The sequence below is a fragment of the Leptopilina heterotoma genome, unplaced genomic scaffold (genome assembly GCF_015476425.1).
Source record: "Leptopilina heterotoma isolate Lh14 unplaced genomic scaffold, ASM1547642v1 Lhet_530, whole genome shotgun sequence".
Taxonomy (NCBI): Eukaryota; Metazoa; Arthropoda; class Insecta; order Hymenoptera; family Figitidae; genus Leptopilina; species Leptopilina heterotoma.
Genome location: NW_025111116.1, coordinates 146,645 through 168,015, shown reverse-complemented (window position 1 = coordinate 168,015; position 21,371 = coordinate 146,645). Strand labels below are relative to the sequence as shown.

General features: G+C 31.9%; 1 protein-coding gene across 1 annotated transcript; it reads right to left on the bottom strand.

Annotated features, from left to right (window-relative positions):
• Window positions 1-811: 811 nt before the first annotated feature.
• LOC122508316 lies at window positions 812-1,692 on the bottom strand. Its single transcript, XM_043621593.1, has 2 exons — window positions 1,405-1,692; window positions 812-1,272 (listed from the first exon to the last, which is right to left on the bottom strand). The coding sequence occupies exon 2, from the start codon at window positions 1,238-1,240 to the stop codon at window positions 812-814; it is 429 nt and encodes a 142-aa protein (XP_043477528.1). The 5' UTR covers window positions 1,241-1,272; window positions 1,405-1,692.
• Between the last annotated feature and the right edge of the window lie 19,679 nt (window positions 1,693-21,371).

Genomic DNA, 21,371 nt, shown 5'->3' with positions numbered 1-21,371 from the left:
TTAATATTTTATGGTCAACAAATTCAATAAATTTAGCAATTTCGTAGATAAATTATAAATTATGTAAAATAATTGTTATGTCAAATAAGAATTCAAAAAAAAAAAGTATATTCAAATTACTTACCTTTAATTGTAACTAAAACAGCAATGATGTTTTATAAGTTTGATTTTATGATTGTTTTTAAGCTTTAATTGGTTGACAATTACTAAAAATGAAAGTGTAAAAAAAAAAATAATAGAATTAAAAATTTTATTTGCAAAGATTGAAATAAAATAATTATAATTCATAGCAAGAATTTAAATTATTAACGGGATAGAAAAGGATAAATACTTGGTAAATATTAAGAAAAAGTCAATATTTTGTAATGAAAAATCTGAATTGTGATGCAAATCGAACAAGTTTTTCAAATTAATATTTTAAAACAAAACAAGTAAAAAACAGATAAATTGATAACAGAAAAGAAATCTAAGAAGGTGAATAATTTAAAGTAAGAAATTTCGATTGTAAAAAGAACGAATAAGAGAGGTTTTAGCGAAACAAATAATTGTATACAAAATTTATAAGAAAATGTCAAATTTATTCGGAATAATCACACGCGCATTCATACTACAAATGGAAAACACACACGCATATAAACACACATTACAATTGAACACGAAACATTAAAAATAACAAACAAAAAACATAATACACGAAAAGAAAAAAAAACCTTATATGTTGCACAAACCGCACATGCACAATTCAACTCTGCTTGGGACCAATTTTGGCAAACGAATTTCCTCCAGGATTATTTCTACATCCTCAGGTTCCCTATACCAGGAAGGCCCTGCTTGTGGTTGGAAGAAAGGCCCTGCTTGTGGTTGGAAGAAAGGATCTGTTTTTGGTTGAGAAGAAGGCCCTGCTTGTAGATAAAAAAAGAGGCTCTGTTTGCAATTGAAAAGAAGGCCCTGCTTGTGGTTGGAAGAAAGGATCTGTTTTTGGTTGAGAAGAAGGCCCTGCTTGTGGTTGGAAGGAAGGCCCTGCTTGCACTTGAGAAGAGGGATCTGCTTGCGGTTGAAGAGCAGCATTAACCACAGGCTCAAGCCACAAAGGATCGTCTATAAGCGTCTTAATGTCCTTCACAGAAATTTTCGGTAGAAAAATTTTATTTAAGACGGAAGCCTTCATAGAAAGGTCCAGTGGTTTATCCTCAATTTCGGCCGACGAAATAAATTGCGGTACATCGTTTATCCACACCATGGTGTCCACAAAATTTCTTGGCACAGATTGTTCTAAACAAACAATATAAACAACAAAATTATTATAACAAAAAAAGAAAAATTTCATATAAAATTATCAAAACAAAAGGAAAGAACCAATATAGTAAAAATTTTTGGATGTATAACAAAAAAAAATATAATCACCTGTCAAGTTCAATGTCTTATTGGGTAAAATCGAACACCCTCCACAATAGCATTGACTCGGACGATCTGGACGACTATATAAAATAAAAAGAAAAGGAAATTGTAAAAAGGAAAGAAGATAAAATACACAAAGGAATTAAAATTACACTCACAGAACAAGATTCAACATTGAAGTCAATTGTGCCAAATCCTCCTGAATTTCTGTCTTTAAACGACGTAGCTCCACATTTCGTGCCTTAATATCTAGTTTTTTTCGGTATCCTCCTCGTTTCGGACGTCCAGGACGCGCCAGTGCCTGCAGGCAATCCACCTCCGATATAGAACTGTGGATCGAAGCAGCCAGAACTTGCAAGGATTGCAAAAACGACTCCAATTTTATAGAACAAACTTTTTCAGACACTATAAACAAAAAATATATATATATAATTTTGAAAAAGCAAAAACAAGAACACTAATAGAAACACTTATGCGAATTATAACACTAAAAGGAATAAAGAGGATTACACTTCTTACTTTTATAACACGTGCGTACCTCGAGAAGTTAGATAATTACTGACGATGCTCCATGTGCTACCATCCTTTATAGGGATGCAAAATGCTGAAGTTGACAATTTGAAATCACCATCATGGGAAACAAAAAGTCAACGACCGCCCTGAGAAAGAAGAAATCCATACCTACCTTAAGAAGATGATTAAGAAAACACAAACAACACATATCATAACACAACAAACACTCTATGTAGTAATTTTATCGTTCTTATCTAAGCGCCACCGAATGTAAGAAGAGCGCAAGGATATTTATATCACTGTAGACACTGTAAATAGTTCACGATTAGGACATTCTCAATTTCAAAATTCTCAAGTATAAACTTTGTATCTCAATAATGAGACTTAAATTTCACCGAGACGTTGAAAAATGTAAGGAGGGAGGACTGTTACATCCCAGATACATTTTTTATTTTGATTATAAAGGCATATCTGTAATGTAACTTCACTATCTTAATTTCAACACATAATACTCAAGTAAAAAACGTAAAAATACAATAAATGAGATAGAAGTTATAACTGAAATCTTATACTTTGTCCTACATATTAGAATAATGATCAAAAAAACAAAACCAGAGATAGAAATTAACAAAAATAAAGAACAATGCGTTGAATCAAAAAGTGACTCACGTAAGCTCGAGCGCGCCGGCTATGACCTCTTTCCCGCAACCCGAGTTCTAGGAAAAATCGCTTGTAACTCGAGCATCATATTTTCCATATATGAGGTAAAATGTTGGCTAGTTGCCGATGAGACGCATTCTTTCTTCGAATCTTAATTATAAATAGAACTATAATGAATAAGTATTATTCTAAAGAATTGACACCTTTTACCCCCATAACTGTCTACAAACTCTCCCACTTTTAATAATTTTATAGTATATAAGGCAAAGCTTTTTAACACAAATTGTCAAAAGTTCCGGTGCGGTTTATAAGACCAGTAGTCATTGTAGAGCGACCCTTCAGTTTTTCATTATTTATTGTATTCTTTCTTTAATCGGCAACTGCAGTTCGAGTTGTACTCGGTTATTGTGCAAGTCAATTTTGTTATTCACTTAGAAACAAGTTTCTTTCCGTAAAAGGTGCAAGAAAAGCAATTTGACACTTAGAATCAATGTATTAACTGTCGTATTTTGCGTGTCAAGTTTCATTAATTGTAGTTTTTCACCAATTCTTTCTTTAATTGGCAATTGCAGACCGAATTGTACTCAATTATTGTGCAAGTTGCTTTTCTCACACTTAGAAACAAGTTTCTTTCCATAATTAGGTGCAAGTGACGATAAGTAACACTTAGAAACGGTACTAACTCTTGAAACAAACGCAAAAACCCTAAAGTTGTGAAAGTTACATAAGTGTAACATAACAAACTTTCTCAGTTTCATTCAATTGAAACAACATCTTGAAAACCAAACTTATATCGACCAGCGCTTCAATTTTGAATCTACGACTAATCTGTAAACTAAAAGTAAGTAACATTGTATAATTTTGTAAACATACTCTTGAATATTTAAATAAATTGTTAAAAAGGGAATATTTATTGTTGTTGTAACTCAAAACCCGTAGTTTTGACAAGTACAAACGATCCTACTTAAAAATAAAGGTCAAGCTTTACCAACTTGACCATAATCAGCCTACCATTCCTCCAAAATTCTTTAACCTAACCTATCAAACTCGCCTTCTGCTCGGGATGTAACAATGATAGACAACTATCTTAGCGACAGATGGGTTGTCTACGAGAGCGATGCATGTCATATCAAAGAGAAAATGACATGTGGAGCTCCCCAAGGATCAAAGGTGGGGCCAACCATCTGGAACGTTATGTATGACGGTTTTCTGAGGTTGGACTTACCCGAAGATACGTCTATATCCGGGTTCGCGGACGACGTGCTTTTAATATGTTACGATGAGAATGTAAGACTGCTAAAAATAAAACTTGAAGATAGTCTGCGGCGAGCTGAATTTTGGTTATATCGGCATGGTCTGAAAATGGCTCTTGAGAAGACCGAAGCTCTACTCGTCACAGACAGGAGAGTTTATGAAGCCCCGAAGATTGAAATGGGAGAAACTGAAGTCGCATGGGGAAATAAGCTTAAGTACCTGGGAGTGTGGTTGGACAAACGTTTAAGTTTTGGCCAACATATTAACATCTCAACACTCAAAGCCACCGAATGCATGGGAAACCTCTCGAGGATGATGCCTAATATCGGTGGCCCCAGGGAAAATAAACGAAGACTGGTGGCGACTGTGGTTCAATCAAAGCAGCTTTATGCTGCCCCTGTATGGGCTTCAGCCCTTAAGATCCACAGCATCTCTGACAGACTTCTCTCGGCCCAGAGAGAGCCAGCAAGGAGAATAACGTCAGCCTTCAGAACGGTGTCTGATTGCGCTCTTCGGGTGCTTGCTAGATTACCGCCAATGGATTTGTTGGCGATGGAAAGGCAGGAGAATTTCCAGCTCTCCAAAGATCTAGTAGGCAACCCGGAGCGTAGAGAAAGACTCAAAGCTCTAATCCGCTTAGAGTCAAGAAAAAGACTCGTTCTGAGTTGGCAGAAGAGATGGGATGGGGAATTGAAAGGTAGATGGACTCATCGCCTAATTCCCCACCTCGCCACATGGTTGGAAAGACAACACGGTGAAGTAGGCTACTACCTTACACAAGCGATGTCGGGTCATGGTTGTTTCGGACAGTACTTCTATCGGTTTAAAATAGAAGCAGACGCGAAATGTGTGTACTGTAACGGTTCGGGTGACGACGAAGCAGAGCACACTGACGACGCGGAGCACACGCTTTTTTCCTGCGGGCACTGGCGTGAACTTAGGGAAGCCATGTTTTCGGTCGTGGGCACTGAAGTCACGGTCGAGAATATGGTTTTAATTATGTTGCAGAGCGCGGACTCATGGCGAGAAGTCGAGACTTTTGTCATCGAAGTCATGAGGAGGAAGGAGAACGACAGAAGGGCGAGATTACCCTGGAGAATTCCTGCTGCTCGGCGGGGCGCTCGCGGAGGACGGAGGAGACCTTAATTGGAACTCCTCCCTCTTCGGCTGGCGCCTTGTTAAGGACTTGGATCTGGAAGTAGGTAAGGAGACCTCCACTGGCGATGTAAGCTTGACAGCAGTTCCGCCAGGGGAGATATGTCTCAAAAGGGAGTGGTTTTTAGTGGGTCGGCCAGAACAAGAGCGGTCATCCCCACATAACCTAGGAGTACGGGCTCCAGGTATCTGACTTGGAAGTAGGCCTCCAAGGTTATAGCAGATTTTCCACTTCCCACGCAAAAAAAAAAAAAAAAATATTATTATTATTATTATTATTATTATTATTATTATTATTATTTTTCTTTTATTATTATTACTATTTGAATGCAGTGTAAATTGCATGAGTGTAGAGATGATCTCTCTTGAATGTGTGTGTGAGTATAGTTTCAATGTAGTGCAGAAAAGTATTGGTGCAACGATGCTGTATGCTACAGTAAAGAAATGCGCGTAGAATAACGCATGCGCATTTCCACAAAAATGGACTTTAGCGGAGAACCTCTCCGCGGAATGAATAGTTATAGTTAGTTCTAAGTTACTCTCTGACTTGAAAGGTTGTTTTCTAAACTCCTTAGCCAGTTTGTATTTAACAAATATTTTAATAAACAATAAAGGGGTTTTACTCACTCAAGAAAAACTAATTTCTCGAGTGGGCTTTCCTCCTTCCGTTAAACGGAATTAAACGTCTTTTAATTTAAATATTCCCGCTTCCTTCTTTAAGGATTTAATCAAGGTAGAATCCGGCGAATCATCGTGAACTACTAGAGTTACGTTATTAAAGGTAACGCGGCCCGTAACACCGCTCACTTAGTTTTAAATTAAAAATTTAGAATAAAATAATTTCACGTATTATATTTCAACAATAACACAATTTATGACTTATTAAAACCAAAATTGTAACTACATTTCACTTTCTCTTAATAAAATATAACACTATTTAAATCCATAGTTGTAATTCATGAAATCTATGTTCATTATTTATTAAACCAATTTGTTGTTTATAGAATTGTTTATATAACTCATAAATTATCAATAATAAATCATACTTAAGACGGGAATAAGAAGAACTTTAATATTTAAAAAATAAAACTGTTCCGTCTTGAAAAGATAAAGTGAGCGGATTTACCCTGGAAAATTGTGATTTCGAAATTTGGTATATGTTTATTAAAAAGTTTCTCTAAGTAAAACTAAAAAAGATAAATCAAAAACTCTTTTTTATTTTTTTAGTAGAAATCATAAGCTTTCAAATGATATAAATTTACTTTGATTTAGAGAATAATTTCCTAGATTTTAGCCGATCTGAAAAAAGTGAGCTAAATTTATAAAATATTCTTATATTTCTATTTTGAGTTTTAAAAATCTGACCTCAGATTTTGTAATCAGCGACCACGAAAACCTCTAGATACCAAGTTTTATTAAAATCAAATAATTTTTTTTAAATTCATCCGCCATATTGGATCCGCCATGTTTAATTTTTTTAATCTGACCCTAGATTCGTAATCAGCGACTTCAAAAACCCTCGATTATAAATTTTAAAGAAATTTGGATAAATTTTTAAAAATCTCATCCGCCATATTGGACCCGCGATTTTGGATTTTATTAATCTGGCTTCAGATTCTTAATCAGCGACCCCAAAAACCCCTGGACACCAAGTTTTATTAAAATTAAACAATTTTTTAAAAATTCATCCGCCATATTGGATCCGCCATTTTGAAATTTTTAAATCTGACCTTAGATTCGTAATCAGCGACCTCAAAAACCCTCGATTACAAATTTTCAAAAAATTTGGATAAATTTTTGAAAAACTCATCCGCCATATTGGATACGCCATTTTGGAATTTTTAGATCTGACCTTAGATTCGTAATCAGCGACTTCAAAAACCCTCGATTATAAATATTCAAGAAGATTGGATGAATTTTTGAAAAACTCATCCGCCATTTTGGATCCGCCATTTTAAATTTTTTTAATCTGGTTTCAGTTTCTTAATCAGCAACTCCAAAAACCCTTGAGATACCAAGTTTTATTAAAATCAAACAATTTTTCAAAGAGAAGTATGTATTAAAAACTTTTATTTTGTGACCTATCCTCTACTGTTTATAACAAATATTTAATACTTTGTTTATTAACGAATACTTTAATTGGATTCTTTATTATGTATGTATCATTAACTATGAACTTTGCACTGTAAGTTTCACTTTGTCTCGTGTGTTAAAGTTAATTTGTTTAAAAGTTATAAAAAAAATATTTGGACGAGTATACTCGTCACGGTACGCAGGAGGGTTAACAGTTCATTACAGACTGTTGAATTTTATTTTAATTACTATCAGAATTTGATATCTTGATTATTCTTGAGATTTCCCCCCAAAAAATGGGGGGTCGGTTTCAGATCATGGGGGGGTCGGTTTCGGACCACCCTTTTTGAGAAAGTTAAAAACGTAAATTTTCGCTTTTTCTTTAGATCTTTTATTAATGACAATTAGAAACCTCGGCAACCGTCAGAAAACATTGAAAAATAGTTCCTTTATTTAAAAAATTTTTATGAAAACAAAGAAACACATTTTTGGTACATTTTTAGCCTTTGCACTTTAGGGGGTCGGTATGGGACCACCCTCCCCTAAATAATAATTTATCAATTGCTAAGACTTTAGTCTTAGCAATTGATACACTCGCAGTAACTGTACACTTGCCGTAGTTATTAAACGCAATAATGAGATATTAGAATATGTTTTGAAAATCATCTGAAATTAATGATCTTTGATAGTAATGATTATATAGTAATGTTTTTAAACTGACCTTGTTAATTTTAGGTTTAAATCGTTTTAAACACATAAATCGACTTATTATTATGATAGTGAATTTCAAATATACTATTATTGGATATAATAAGTATCATTACGGTTTTTCTTTAGTAATTAAGAAACTTATTATTACTAAATAATTATTTAAACTATTAAAATTTTTGATATTTCTGATTTTGAAAGCTCTGATGATCACTCAAAATGATTCTGGCATAACTTTTCTGTCAAAAATTTTATTCTATAACTGTATATTCGAGCTTTATTATAACCTCAAAATTTTAAAAGGAACAAAACAAACTTCAAGCCAGAACAAGTGGTTTGGATCGTTAAATTGGAAATTTGGTATACACATATAATTGTAACCAAAAGCTATTTTTAAGTATTGTTTTCAGCTATTGTTTAACTAGTCTACAAAAGAAGAATTTTTCGCAATTGGCAAAATTTCAAAGTATCGTATGATCACATAATTTTCTTGTGTTATATAGGTATTGAAATCTAGTTACTTTGTCAAAATTAGACAAATCATTCTTTCTTCAGAAGTAAAAAAAACAATAACCCTAACCAACCTGTCACCAATTATCTAAAATTCCATCAACAATGGCTATAGACAAGGAATAAAAAAGGACTTCACGTTACAATCCAATCACTTCGGATTTTGGAAAAATCTCACTCTTATGGAATTATATTTCTTTCGCCTCTTTAAAATTCAACAATTTAAAAAAAAATTTACATCTGTATAATTGAAAAAAAACAATCTAAGTTAAACAAAAATTGTTTTGTTTTAAAATCAGCCTATTGTTATTTAAAATTTATGGCTTGGAAAAATTTCACTCTTATGGAATCACCTTTCTTTCGCCTCTTTAAAATTAAACAATTTAAAAAAAAAATTTACAACTGTACCATCGAAAAACAACAATCTAAGTTAAACAAAAATTGTTTTGTTTTAAAATAAGCCTATTGTTATTTAAAATTTATGGCATTTTAAAATTACAAATTAAGTTTTGTTTAAATCAAATCATTATTTATAATTAAAAAAAAAGTTATATTGACATAAATTAAACATAAAACAAGACAACTTTTGATTAATAGTGCGAATTAAGAATTGGTACACTGCAAAAGAAAGCATCTTATTTTAAGATATCGAATAGGACACTGGTTTTTGCAGTGTACTAAAACAATGTAAGGAACCTATAATTGTTTGTTTTTTTTCGTTTAATTCAATAGACAAACAATAAGTGCTTTTGATTAAATGTTAGTATATTTGTAATTGTTAGAAATTAAAAAAAAATTAAAATATGTAAGTCATAACGAATCATCTTAATGTCAACATGATCCGCTGAGATAAACATTACTTCCGAAATCAAAAACTTAGATTTTAAATAACTAATTATTATATTTTCAAAATTATTATAGCAAGCAATAAAAGGAACTTTATGTTCATTAACTTTAAATTTTTATCTCTTTAATTAATAATATGAATCTAATAATTGACCACATTTTAATGTTAAAGTTAAAGGTTATACATACAATATATTATATCATACAAATGTATGAAAAGAAATAATATTGAAAATTCAAAAGTAAAGAAAATGGAAGTTTGCTAAAAAAATTCTTTTTTAAAGTTGAAATGATTCACATTGATCTTCGAAATGTATAAAGTTTAAGATTAAAGATTTTTGATATGCAAATGTTCATTTAAAGCCATGTTTGAGCTTTCAATGGCAGCTACAGTTTAATCAAGAAAATTATAATTTCAAGAATAGTCTAATTTGTCTTTGTCTGATCTATTAAAGGGTATAATTCTTTTTTTAAATTCTTGAATTTATGATTTTCAAAAATTTTTTTAATATGGTCCACTTTCTACAATTGTTGTTAAAAGCTAAATCTGAAATTGTAAGAGGAATAAGTAGCGCTATCAAATAATTAATTAATCAAAATTGAAAAACATACTTTAAGATATTCATCGGAAATATCATTATTATGTCATGTAATGATTGGGTTTTTATTTGCTGGGAATCCGCTCGCCGGATGCAGTCCGGGATCCCTTAAATATTAATTAAATAAATAATTATCCATAGTTATTGGCGTAAAGCGCCATCTATTGAGCTTAATTTGATTTCTGTGATTCTGAGTAAAGGTGTAGTCAATAACGAGTCGAGAATTAAACCTTCGACAGAAAAGTAAATTAATAAAATAATATTATACAAAAAATAATAAATAATTAGAAATTAGAATTAACAATAATAAAATAGAAAATAATAATAATAATAATTCAAGTACGACGAAAATATAATAATGATCGAGAATCTAATCGAGAAATATTAATAACAATATAATTTCGAGACGCGAGTAAATTAACATTAACATTAACATTAACATTAACATTAACAACATCAAATAATTATTAACAATAAAAATAACTAAGATTGCGAGTAATAAAATACTCGAAACTAGTTTACATAGGTTTTCCTTTTGTCTGAAACTATCGCATACTATCGAGTTTATAATTCACGAAACTAGTCTAGAATTCGTTCCATAATCTATCGTGACCGACGCGACCAAGACGTGCACTCTCAGGAAACTGAATCTGCTCTTCGTTAAGGCAGAAACTAGATTCTAATACCGGAAACGCTGCTGATATTCTTGTCCGACGCGAAAGATTTGTGAATTAAGAACTCAACGGTCGATTCCTTTTCCAGGGTGCTCCCTGAGGGAAGAAATCGTCTCCATAGCTTAGCCTCAGGTGTAATAAGAGCTCCTATATACACCTGGGGGGCAGAGTATAGGAAAAGGAAATCTTTACCACGAGGTCCTCTCGTGAGAGCTCCCGCAGGGAGGTCCAAGTGGTAAAAGGGCTAGGGAGTGAGTTCGTAACCATCCTTCCCAAGGAGCTCCTTGAAGCATGTCAGGCTACGAACTGAGGAGTTTGAATCGTGTCGCGAGATATAAGAGTTTCGCTCTGTCGCGGTACGAAGAGAGCGACTGCCGGCGGCGCGAATTACGTGCGCGTTCGCTACTCTCTCCTTGCAATCACGCAGAATACAACGACGATGTCTGTACTGTACAATGCATGCTATTTGCTATATTATAGCCCATCGTTACAGTCAATTATATGAATGAATCGTGTGAACGTTAAAGCAAGTTTAAAAAAATAAATATCAGGTCTAACATGAAAATCTTAAATTTCAGAATACACAAATATTTTCCTGGATATTGAAATTCATTATGGCAATAAAAAAAATTAATTCAATGTAAACTCTCAATTTTGAAGATAAGTAATTAAAACTCGAATTAAAATATAAAGAAAATAATTAATTAAATTGAAACGTTGAAATTGATCGTTTAATTACATTAATTTTTGAAAAGGTAAGCACATTGTTGATAATTCAGTTTGTAAAAGGAGATTTTACTCAAACTGTGCTCCTGTTTAACTACAATTATAAACAAATAGCTTCAATGCTTTATAAAAACAATTGGTACAATTAAATACAGTTTAAGTAATGCCTGTAAAAACAGAAAATTTCCATGGTGGATTGTTACGTACAAGGTACTTAACAGGTACTATTTTATTAATTCCTATATATTTTATAGTATTGTTTATAAATTATATGCATTTTATAAACATTATTAATACTTAAAGTTTTATATAATAAAAGAAACCTCTATTTAAAAATAATTAAAGGTAATGCATTTCACACATATGCATTGAGACGAACTAGGTGAATACGTGCACATCCACTGATTCCGCTGGCTACAAGATCTAACACGATCACACCCTTGAGTTCTTCGCGTTATGGGCACACATACAAGCATGCTACACATGCCTCTGCTCATTGCCTTGTCTCTCCTTCCTTTTTCCCCTTTGGGCCTACAAACTTAGGCACTATAATATCATAACAAATGCACATGCATTTAGAGGCTGACTCAACGCTTTATGAAACGTATATATTTAATTTGTTTTATGCACTATTCCAAATTTACTGAAAATAATTTGATAATAGCTAAACATTTTATTGTAACTTATTGTTAACAATAAAATGCCGGAGGACTGTAAGTTGCATGTATATGTGTATATGTATAATTATGAATGCAAAATACATATACTAGTAACTTATAAAATGTAGGACCAATATAACGTTGTTTATACAACTTATATTGAATACTTATAACTATAAATAAATTATAATTATAATTAAAAAATTCTTTCTTTACAATATAATTATAATCTATATATTTAGTTAAAAAAACTGTTTCTGATAAGTATCAAATTAACAACGCCGTTTCCGTTCTCACGAAAACTGCATGCAATCAGAAACGTCAGCATAATGCAAAGTCCAATGGGCCTGAAGAATTTCCCTACTTCTAATTCTAAAAATCCTTAGTTGACAAATTTACCCCACTTTGACAACTGGACAAGAAGTAGAGGCTTGTCGCAAAATTTCCATCGCCGCTGTGCAAGTTTCCTCTTCAAGTGATCAACACCTGTCCCCGATACGGCCTGGCAGATCTGTTGGTCGCAAGAAAGTAGGAAATGCCGCATAGACGACTCAATTTTCAACCTTTTCAATTGTGTTTTGCCCGACGGAGGATCCCTGTTCCTCAACCGGCCAGTCCGCGCGTGTAGCGCCTGCGCCGTCTAAAAGGAATTATGCCCTGTCGGTAGGATTAAGGAAAATATACGTAAGTAATTTTGTATTGTTCCAATGTCGAATCTTTATACAAATTTTTATATCCTCCAACACAAACATTAGCAAGTTTTGTTAACTTCTTTGCATTCTGTTCTGAAATAATGTTTAAATAAATGTTGTCATGTAAAATACTAAATCTGATTTACTTTCTTTAAAACTCATTAACTAATTAATGTCATAAGAATTTTTATAAACCAAACGAAGCATCGCAGGTTTCTTTTAAAAGTAGGATAACGTTCCCGCAAATTAAACAAGGTCCTTCAGACCTTGGCAGCTTGGTGTCTCCCCAAATAAGAATTTAGAGCCATCTCAAAAGCTCAATTTTTAAACAATAAATAAATTCTGGTTTGTAACAACCTAACCTGTCAGAGAAATGTTTTTTTTGTCTAATGAATTTACCCTCTTACTTTCTTAATAATATTCATAACCTAACCTGCCAGAGAAATGATCTTGTTAAATCAATTTTTTTAATCAATAATCTGTTTTAAAATATTTGTTATATTATTGCAATGATAATAACTTATTAAAAATATTTTTAGTGTAATAAATTATTTATTTTCTATTTCAATATTGTAAATATTTGTTTTTAGAATAATTTGAACGCCGAACTTGCAGCCATGGAGAATGTTGAGTACAATCCCGAAGAGCCGAAGTTGTTTCTTCGAAGAAGAAATCGTTGGGATGAGCAACCAAACAACGTTCCAGATCAAAATGTTGAGGGAAATAACATTGACTTTGCAACGCAACAAGATGGTCAGTTGGAGATCGTCAATCCAATAATTCCATTTTTATAATTATGATCCAACAGGGGATCCACAACCATGGATCAGAATTCGGACTCGACCCCAATTGTCTATAGCACCTCGAGCACCAGTGCCGGCACCAAGAGAAGCTGCACCACGAGTAATTCGTCGAATCGCTCATGTGCCACGAGCAGGAGCTCCAATTCGAGCACCAGCGCCAATTCCAGCGCCAAGACGTTCTATTCTGATCCCACCACGCAATCTACGTGGAACAACACGCCAACGGATTTCAAAAAACTTGGCTACAGCATTCACAAAAAAAAGACGCTAGTTTTTCATTTAATTTTTTTACATTCTAATTCTCCACTTTGATATTTTATTTATCATTTTCTTCATTTTTTCAACTTTTTTAATGTTAAATTTAAAACTTACATTCATATAAAAAAATGTTTTTTTTAGTTTTTTAATTCTTTCAAAGAATTAAATTATTTTTACTTTAATAGTTTTTTTCAATCGGTTTTTTTCTAAATAAAAAATGTTTTTGTTTTTTTTATTTAAATAATCTCATAATGTAATAGTTTTTTAAAATTTTATTTTCTTTAAAAAAGTTTTTCTAGTTTTTTATTTCTTTTAAACAATTAAATTATTTGTTTTTTTCAACTGGATGTTTTTAAAAATGTTTTTTTAATTTTTTATTTCTTTCAAAGAATTAAATTATTTTCACTTTAATAGTTTTTTTCAATCGGTTTTTTTCTATATAAAAAATGTTTTTGTTTTTTTTATTTAAATAATCTCAGAATGTAATAGTTTTTTTAAATTTTATTTTTTTTAAAAAAGTTTTTCTAGTTTTTCTAGTTTTTTATTTCTTTTAAAGAATTAAATTATTTGTTTTTTTTTCAACTAGATTTTCTTTAAAAATGTTTTTTAGTTTTTTATTTCTTTCAAAGAATTAAATTATTTTTACTTTAATAGTTTTTTTTCTACCTTTTTTTTCACCCTACTACAATGGTTTTAGTATATTTTTACGTAATAATGCGGTGAATCTAGTAAAATTACTATCAAAAAAGTCGATGCAATTAGGAAGTTCATTAGCCTCTCTACTAAGTCTATTAAATATCGAATGATATCCATAATTAGTTCTGTGAAAAGATTCAAAAAATAACGTAAAATTTCTGGTTCCTCGAATAGGAACTGACAATTTAATCAATGACAATAATAATGTGCAATCAATTTTACCATTCAAAATTTTGTATAAAAAGGTCATGTCATTAAATAGAAATCTGGATGTTATCAAAGGTATCTGCAAAAGAACACGTAAGTTACTATAATCATGGCTGTATCTGTGAAAAGGTATACGAAGTTGACGTGCTATAAATCGAAAAAATCTACTCTGAACACGTTCTATTCTTACTCTGTAAATTGAATAAAATGGTACCCAAATTATAGAAGCGTACTCCAATATTGGTCTCACAAGAGAGAAATAGAGAACTTTAAGCACATTTTCAGTATGAAAAATTAATGCATTTCTCATAACAAACCCCAAACATTTTAAAGTTTCTGACCAATATTGTAGCAATACATGAATGTATTCTTCCTGGAAAAAGATATTACTGAACTCTTATTCATATTTACAAACATATGATTTTTATTACACCAATCCTCTAAACGATCCAAATCTGATTGCAAATCAGATGAATCAGAGTCAGGATTAATAGAATCAATCAATTTATATACAATTTATATAATATTACTATTTTTATACTAATTATACGAAAATGTTTTTACATATATTTTTGTAATCATTTAAATATGTAAATAAAAAAGATAAATAAGCTATTATTAAAATGTGTTTGTTTCATTAAATTTTTCATAAACAATAAGTTTGTATCTTTTTTTAAATGATGCTAGTAAACGTAATCATTAATTGTTGAGTAAAATTTAAATACTTAGTAATATTTAGGTTAAAAAAATTGGAAAATTTCACTAATATTTTTTTTAACATAATTTAATTATAACATAAACATACAATTCAAACTGCCATTTTAAAGAAATATAAATATTCAGTATATTTAATTTATTATAACAAAAATTTATGTATACTGAATTTTATTTATACTTTTTAAGTAAAATTTAAATACTCAGAAATATTTAGGTTAAAAAAATTGGAAAATTTCACTAATATTTTTTTTAAACATAATTTAATTATAACATAAACATACAATTAAAACTGCAATTTTAAATAAATATGAATATACAGTATATTTAATTTATTATAACAAAAATTTATTTGCAATAATTTCTTTTTCACAATAATATTAATAATTAATTATCTATTAAGTTTAGTTTAATTCATTCTTTCTTGCTTGCTGCTAAATATTAATAATTTAATATTACTATTTGTTAAAGTAGGATTTAGAAGTTTAATTTTAAAGATTAATTTTTTGAACTTTAACTTACGTGTCCTTCGGACAAAAGAAATTGTAAAGGTAGTGGATTCCCCCTCTACTTAGTTATTGATTTAACTAAGAGGTTGAGAACCCTACTCTTGAGTAAAATGAGAAGATAGGAAAATTATTAGGATGTTTAAATTAAAATGCAATATTAAGATGAAAACATTTAATTGTATATTTTTGCCCAAAAGTCCCTAATACAAATAATCTAATTTTTATGTGTGTAAAAGAGAGTACTTTGTATATGTGTGAATGAAATTGTAGTGTGTGTTTTGTAGTGTAAGACTTTTATACTCACTACTCAGTAATTTAATCTCCTTGAAATAGAAATCCAATGACACGTTCTGACTTCCTAAATTTTAAGTTGTTTTTCCGGAAAACTAAAGAAATACCCAATCTAGGTTCACTAGATTGATATTTCGTCTTGAACTTTAATATTCCTTTTATTGCACAAAATTAAGACTAAACCCCGTAAATAAAGGCTGTCTTTAAAAATATATTTAAATTGATATTCTTTTAATAAAATTACTTTTTATTTTATTTTTGCTGATACTAGACTTTTTCAATATTCTCTTTTAATTCTTTTACTTTTTTATATCTCTTTCATGAATTCTTTATATTTATTCTTTATTCACTTTATTTTCAATATTCTTTTTTAATTCTTTAATTATTTTTCACTTGTCACTTTTATTAATTATTTATATTCAATATAACTTTTAAATTCAACCTTTCTTTACTTTTTAAAATTATTTTATATTATTCTCAATTATAATTCACTTTACTGAATAAACTTTTTATCAAACCCTTATAACTTTCTGAGAAAATCCCTTGCTCAGGGATTCCAACTTTAATACTGATCTTCACGATCAACACGGCCAATTGCCGGACTTAGAATTGCCTGGCCCAAAACTGCCGGCTACAACTACAGGTGACTACGACCTGGACTAAACTGCGGGCCCAAACTGCCCGGGCTAACTGCCGGCTACCACGGCCTGGCTTAAACTGTCCAGATTTCCCAGTGTCAATTAATTTTATTGAAAGACGATTTAGTGGGGAAATCGTATGTTAAGTTTATTGCACTTGACTGTTGTCAAGCCAATTCTGCAAGCTTGCAGATTCAGGCAGTGGCGCGATCCGAGTTCAGTGACTTAGATGCACCACTCCTTATATTAAGCAATTTACTTTTCATATTTTCTAACTATTCCTCAAAAGGGTCAATAAACTGTTTGTCCAAGAAAAGGAATTTATTAAGAAATACCGTGTTTTATTCTTAGGTTTTTCACCTCAAAATTGTGAAACTTAAAGGAATGTTAAATTCTATTTAATCTATTATTTATATAGAATTAGATTTTTATCCGATTAAAATATTCAAAAAGAAGAATGTCCCTTTTGTGAAATTACAAAGGGTTGTTTTTGTGTAAATGTTTAAGATGTGTTAACAAAATCTTGTGTTTGAATTAATGATGTACGTAATTTTAGTTTGAGTATAATTAAAAAAGGTATTAACAATATAAAAAGTTACGGAATTCGTCCGTAACACTATTTTTAATTATTTTATTTATTAATGGAATATGGTATAATAAATATATAACTTTATAGTAATTTTCATTTTTCGAACTCAAATTTCGGGCTTTACCTACGGATGATCAGGTGCGAGCGATCTCAATGTATAATGTGAGTATTAGTAATTCAGTAATTGAGTAAATTGATAATTAATTACCTCGACCCAGGATGAAACCGGAGTCTCCCCCACCCTTTATTCAGTTGGGGACTTCACCCAGGTCGCCGACACCGTTGGAATGGCTGCCTACAACCCCGCCAGGAAGTCCGCCACGGTGTAGGTCACCGATACCCAGGGCGCAGTCTCCCGAGCCCAGGGTAGGGGATAGAGAGCCGGCGGAAGCTCCACCAGAGGCGCAGCCGCCGCCCGCTCACGGTCGGCGCGTAATTTTAAATTTGAATTTTATTTTTAAAAATGAATAAATTTTTATTTTTTTTTGTAAATTAGTATATTTATTTTGCTGATTCTGTATAGAAATTGTTACGTCTGCGTTAGAGACTTTATGACGCTGGTATTTCTGATGATGAGTATGCGCATGCGCCAAATGTATGGACCGAGTTTGACTGTAAAAATCTATACGACTATGTACATTTGTATATGAAAACAGATGTATTGTTACTTGCGGATGTCTTCGAAAATTTCCGAGAATAATGTGTTAAAGCGTATGGTTTGGACCCTGCACACTATTATACGACCCCCGGTTTAACTTGGGATGCTATGCTCAAGTACACGAGCATAGGATTGCAACTAATAACCGATATCGATATGATTATGTTTGTTGTGTCCGGTATTAGAGGTGGCATAACACAGTGCAACAGCATTTTTATTTTTTGGATCGCATAGGGTGATTTTTATAGGTTTTTTGATGCCGAACGCGAATCCGTAATCAGAATTGTTCCATCACCCTAGATTTTTGAGAAATTTGACCTTGAAAATTGAAAAAAGGACGTTTTTCGGGTACTTTTTGGTTTTTTATCAGGGTATAAAAACATTTCCTAGGGTTTTCATTATATGCGTACGAAAGCCCATATCCTCCTTAACAATTTCCAATTTGGACCTTTTAAAAATATATATTTTTCGATGAGTTATCTTTGTTTGAAGTTCGTGTCGCATCGTAAAATCAGCAAAAATGCCGTTTTTGAGGTATTTTTTTGTTTTTTATCAGGGTACAAAAATGATTCATTAAAGAAACTATTACATTCTTAGAAAAATTAAAAATAAATTAACCATTGTTTTTTTGTTTATCATTTCAAACTTTTTAACAATAATTTAATAAAAACAAAGATAACTCATCAAAAAATAGATATTTTTAAAATGTTCAAATTGCAGATTGTTGAGGATGATGTGAGCTTTCGTACGCATATCATGAAAACCTTAGAAAAAATTTTTGTACCCAAAAACGTCCTTTTTTCAATTTTCAATGTCAAATTTCTCGAAAACCTAGGGTGATGGAACAATACTGATTACGGATTCGCATTCAGCATCAAAAAACCTATAAAAATCACCCTATGCGATCCCAGAAATAATAAAAAAGTGAAATTCTGTTGCACTGTGTAAGTCAATGCTGCAACCGATATACTATAGCGAATAATCCATTTATGGAAAATTTCGATGATAGCAAAAATACTAGCAACATCATGTACTTTGACGCCAACAATTTATATGTCTGGGCAATGGCTCAAGCGCTCCCTTATGGCGGCTTCAAATGGGTTGAAAATGTCGACAACTCTTTCAATTTTAATGTATCCGACGATTCACCTGTTGGATACATACTCGAAGTTGACTTGGAGTATCCAGAAAGTATTCACGATACCCACAAAGACATGCCATTTTGCGCAGAAAATGCAAAACCTCCCCTATCGAAACAGGAGAAATTATTAACAACTCTCCTACCCAAAGAAAAATATGTGATCCACTATCGAACTCTCAAACAAGTTGTTGCTAATGGCATTAAACTTGTAAGAATCCACCGAGTCTTACAGTTTAAGCAATCAACTTGGCTTAAACCGTACATCGACTACAACACAATGATGCGAACCAATGCTAAGAATGAGTTCGAGAAAAACTTGTTCAAACTCATGAACAACGCTGTGTACGGCAAAACAATGGAAAATGTCCGTAAACATGTCGACATTAAGCTTGTCACCCAATGGTTTGGCCGCTATGGAGCTGAAGCCCTTATTTCTCGACCCAACTTCCATAGTCGAGCAATATTCGATAAAAATCTGGTTGCCATTGAACTGCGTAAAACTGAGGTATTACTCAACAAACCGATTTATGTGGGGTTAAGTGTGCTTGATGTATCCAAGACGTTAATCTACAATTTTCACTACGGGTATATGTTAAAAAAATACGGTGACAATTGTAAACTGATGTATACCGGTACAGACAGTCTAATCTACGAAATTAAATGTAAAAATATATACGAAGATATGAAAAATGACATCCAAAAATTCGATACGTCAGACTATCCCGCGAACAACGTGTACGGCATTCCGCAAGCCAACAAAAAGATTCTCGCTCTAATGAAAGACAAATGTAACGGCAAGATCGTTAACGAATTTGTTGGCTTGCGGAGTAAGATGTATAGCGTACGGGTAGAAAATAAAGATTTTATTAAAAAAGCCAAAGGCATTAAATCCGGCGTTGTAAAAAAGTCCATTCACTTTGATGATTATGTAAAATGTCTGCGAGACTTTGACATTCAAACTCAAACACAGTATAATATCAGATCGCGACTACACAACCTCGAGACTGTAAAACAGGTAAAAGTAGCTTTAAGTCCGCAAGACGACAAACGGTATTTGTTACCGGGGAGTACCGACACTCTACCGTGGGGACATTATGCGATCCCTAAAATCGACGAATGATTTTGTAAAATATGATTGTAAAAAAAGGTTTGTTAATAAATAATGCAATTATATTCAATTTCCATGTGTTTTTATTTAAAAATCCTTCCATATATGTGACTGTCCACGAGAAAACAGGGCTTAGGTCCAAAAAATAAATTTTGAGTTTTCTATGGTAATCGACAGATTTTATGTTGCTTTTTCAAATGCAAAAGTCAAAAGTTAAAAATATCAATTATTTTCGACAATATATCGTTTTAAAGCTGGGTATGTCAAGCGTAGTTAACTTCAATCGTCGACTGTCCACGACAAAACACGGCTTAGGTAAAAAAATAAATTTGAGTTTTTTATGGTAATCGAAAGATTTTATGTTGCTTTTTCAGATGCAAAAGTCAAAAGTTAAAAATATCAACTACTTTCGACAATATGTCGTTTTAAAGATGGGTATGTCAAGCGTAGTTAACTTCAATCGTAGTACTTCAATCGCTCGCCCTGTGAAATTCATGTTTGGGAGCTAAGCCCTGTTTTCTCGTGGACAGTCACATATACATAATAACATAATTAAAACTTATATTAATGTAATATAATTTAAATGTGCAAATCACCCCCAGTAACTTAACGCAAATGCCAATCAACCAGCAAAGCAATCAAAGATTAATGTTAGCGTAGAATCTCTTTATAAATCAAAACTACTTCCAACAGCAGACCTTTACAATGCCAGTGCCAACTGATTTAATATTGATTCATTACACAGGTCAACAAAATAGACTTACTTTTTTCTATGCGATAGCGGAATGGTTTCCTATGTATTTTTGGACGCTGAACACGATCCCGACTTCCAAAATTGCCCATCACGTCAGGATTTTGAGAAAAGTGGGGGTAAAGACCCCAAAAACGCTTTTTTGAGGAATTTCAACATTTATTTTCTCTTTAACCTGACGTGCTAGAGACTTCCCCAAGGTCTTAAATTAAAGCTTGTAGTGTGCACTACAAGACCAATATCTATAAAATAAAAAAAAATTAAATTTTTTTTTTAAAAATGGGGTTGAAGACACCAAAAATTTGTGTTTTTGGAATTTTTTAATAGACTTTTTGCAACTGCTTGGATTCGCTTGAAAATGGTTACTTGGGGTTTTTGGGTCGCTGATTACGAATCCGATATTAGTTTGCAAAAATTAAAAATGGCGGATTCGTAATCAGCGACCCTAAAAACCCTGAAATAACAATTTTCAAGCGAATCCAAGCAATTCTTAATTTTTACATCTGCCATCTTGGTTTCGCCGTTTTAAATTTTTGAAAAC

Bases quoted from the DNA above. Each gene is read 5' to 3' on its own strand.
- LOC122508316 (XM_043621593.1), bottom strand. From the start codon at position 1,240: ATGGTGTGGATAAACGATGTACCGCAATTTATTTCGTCGGCCGAAATT.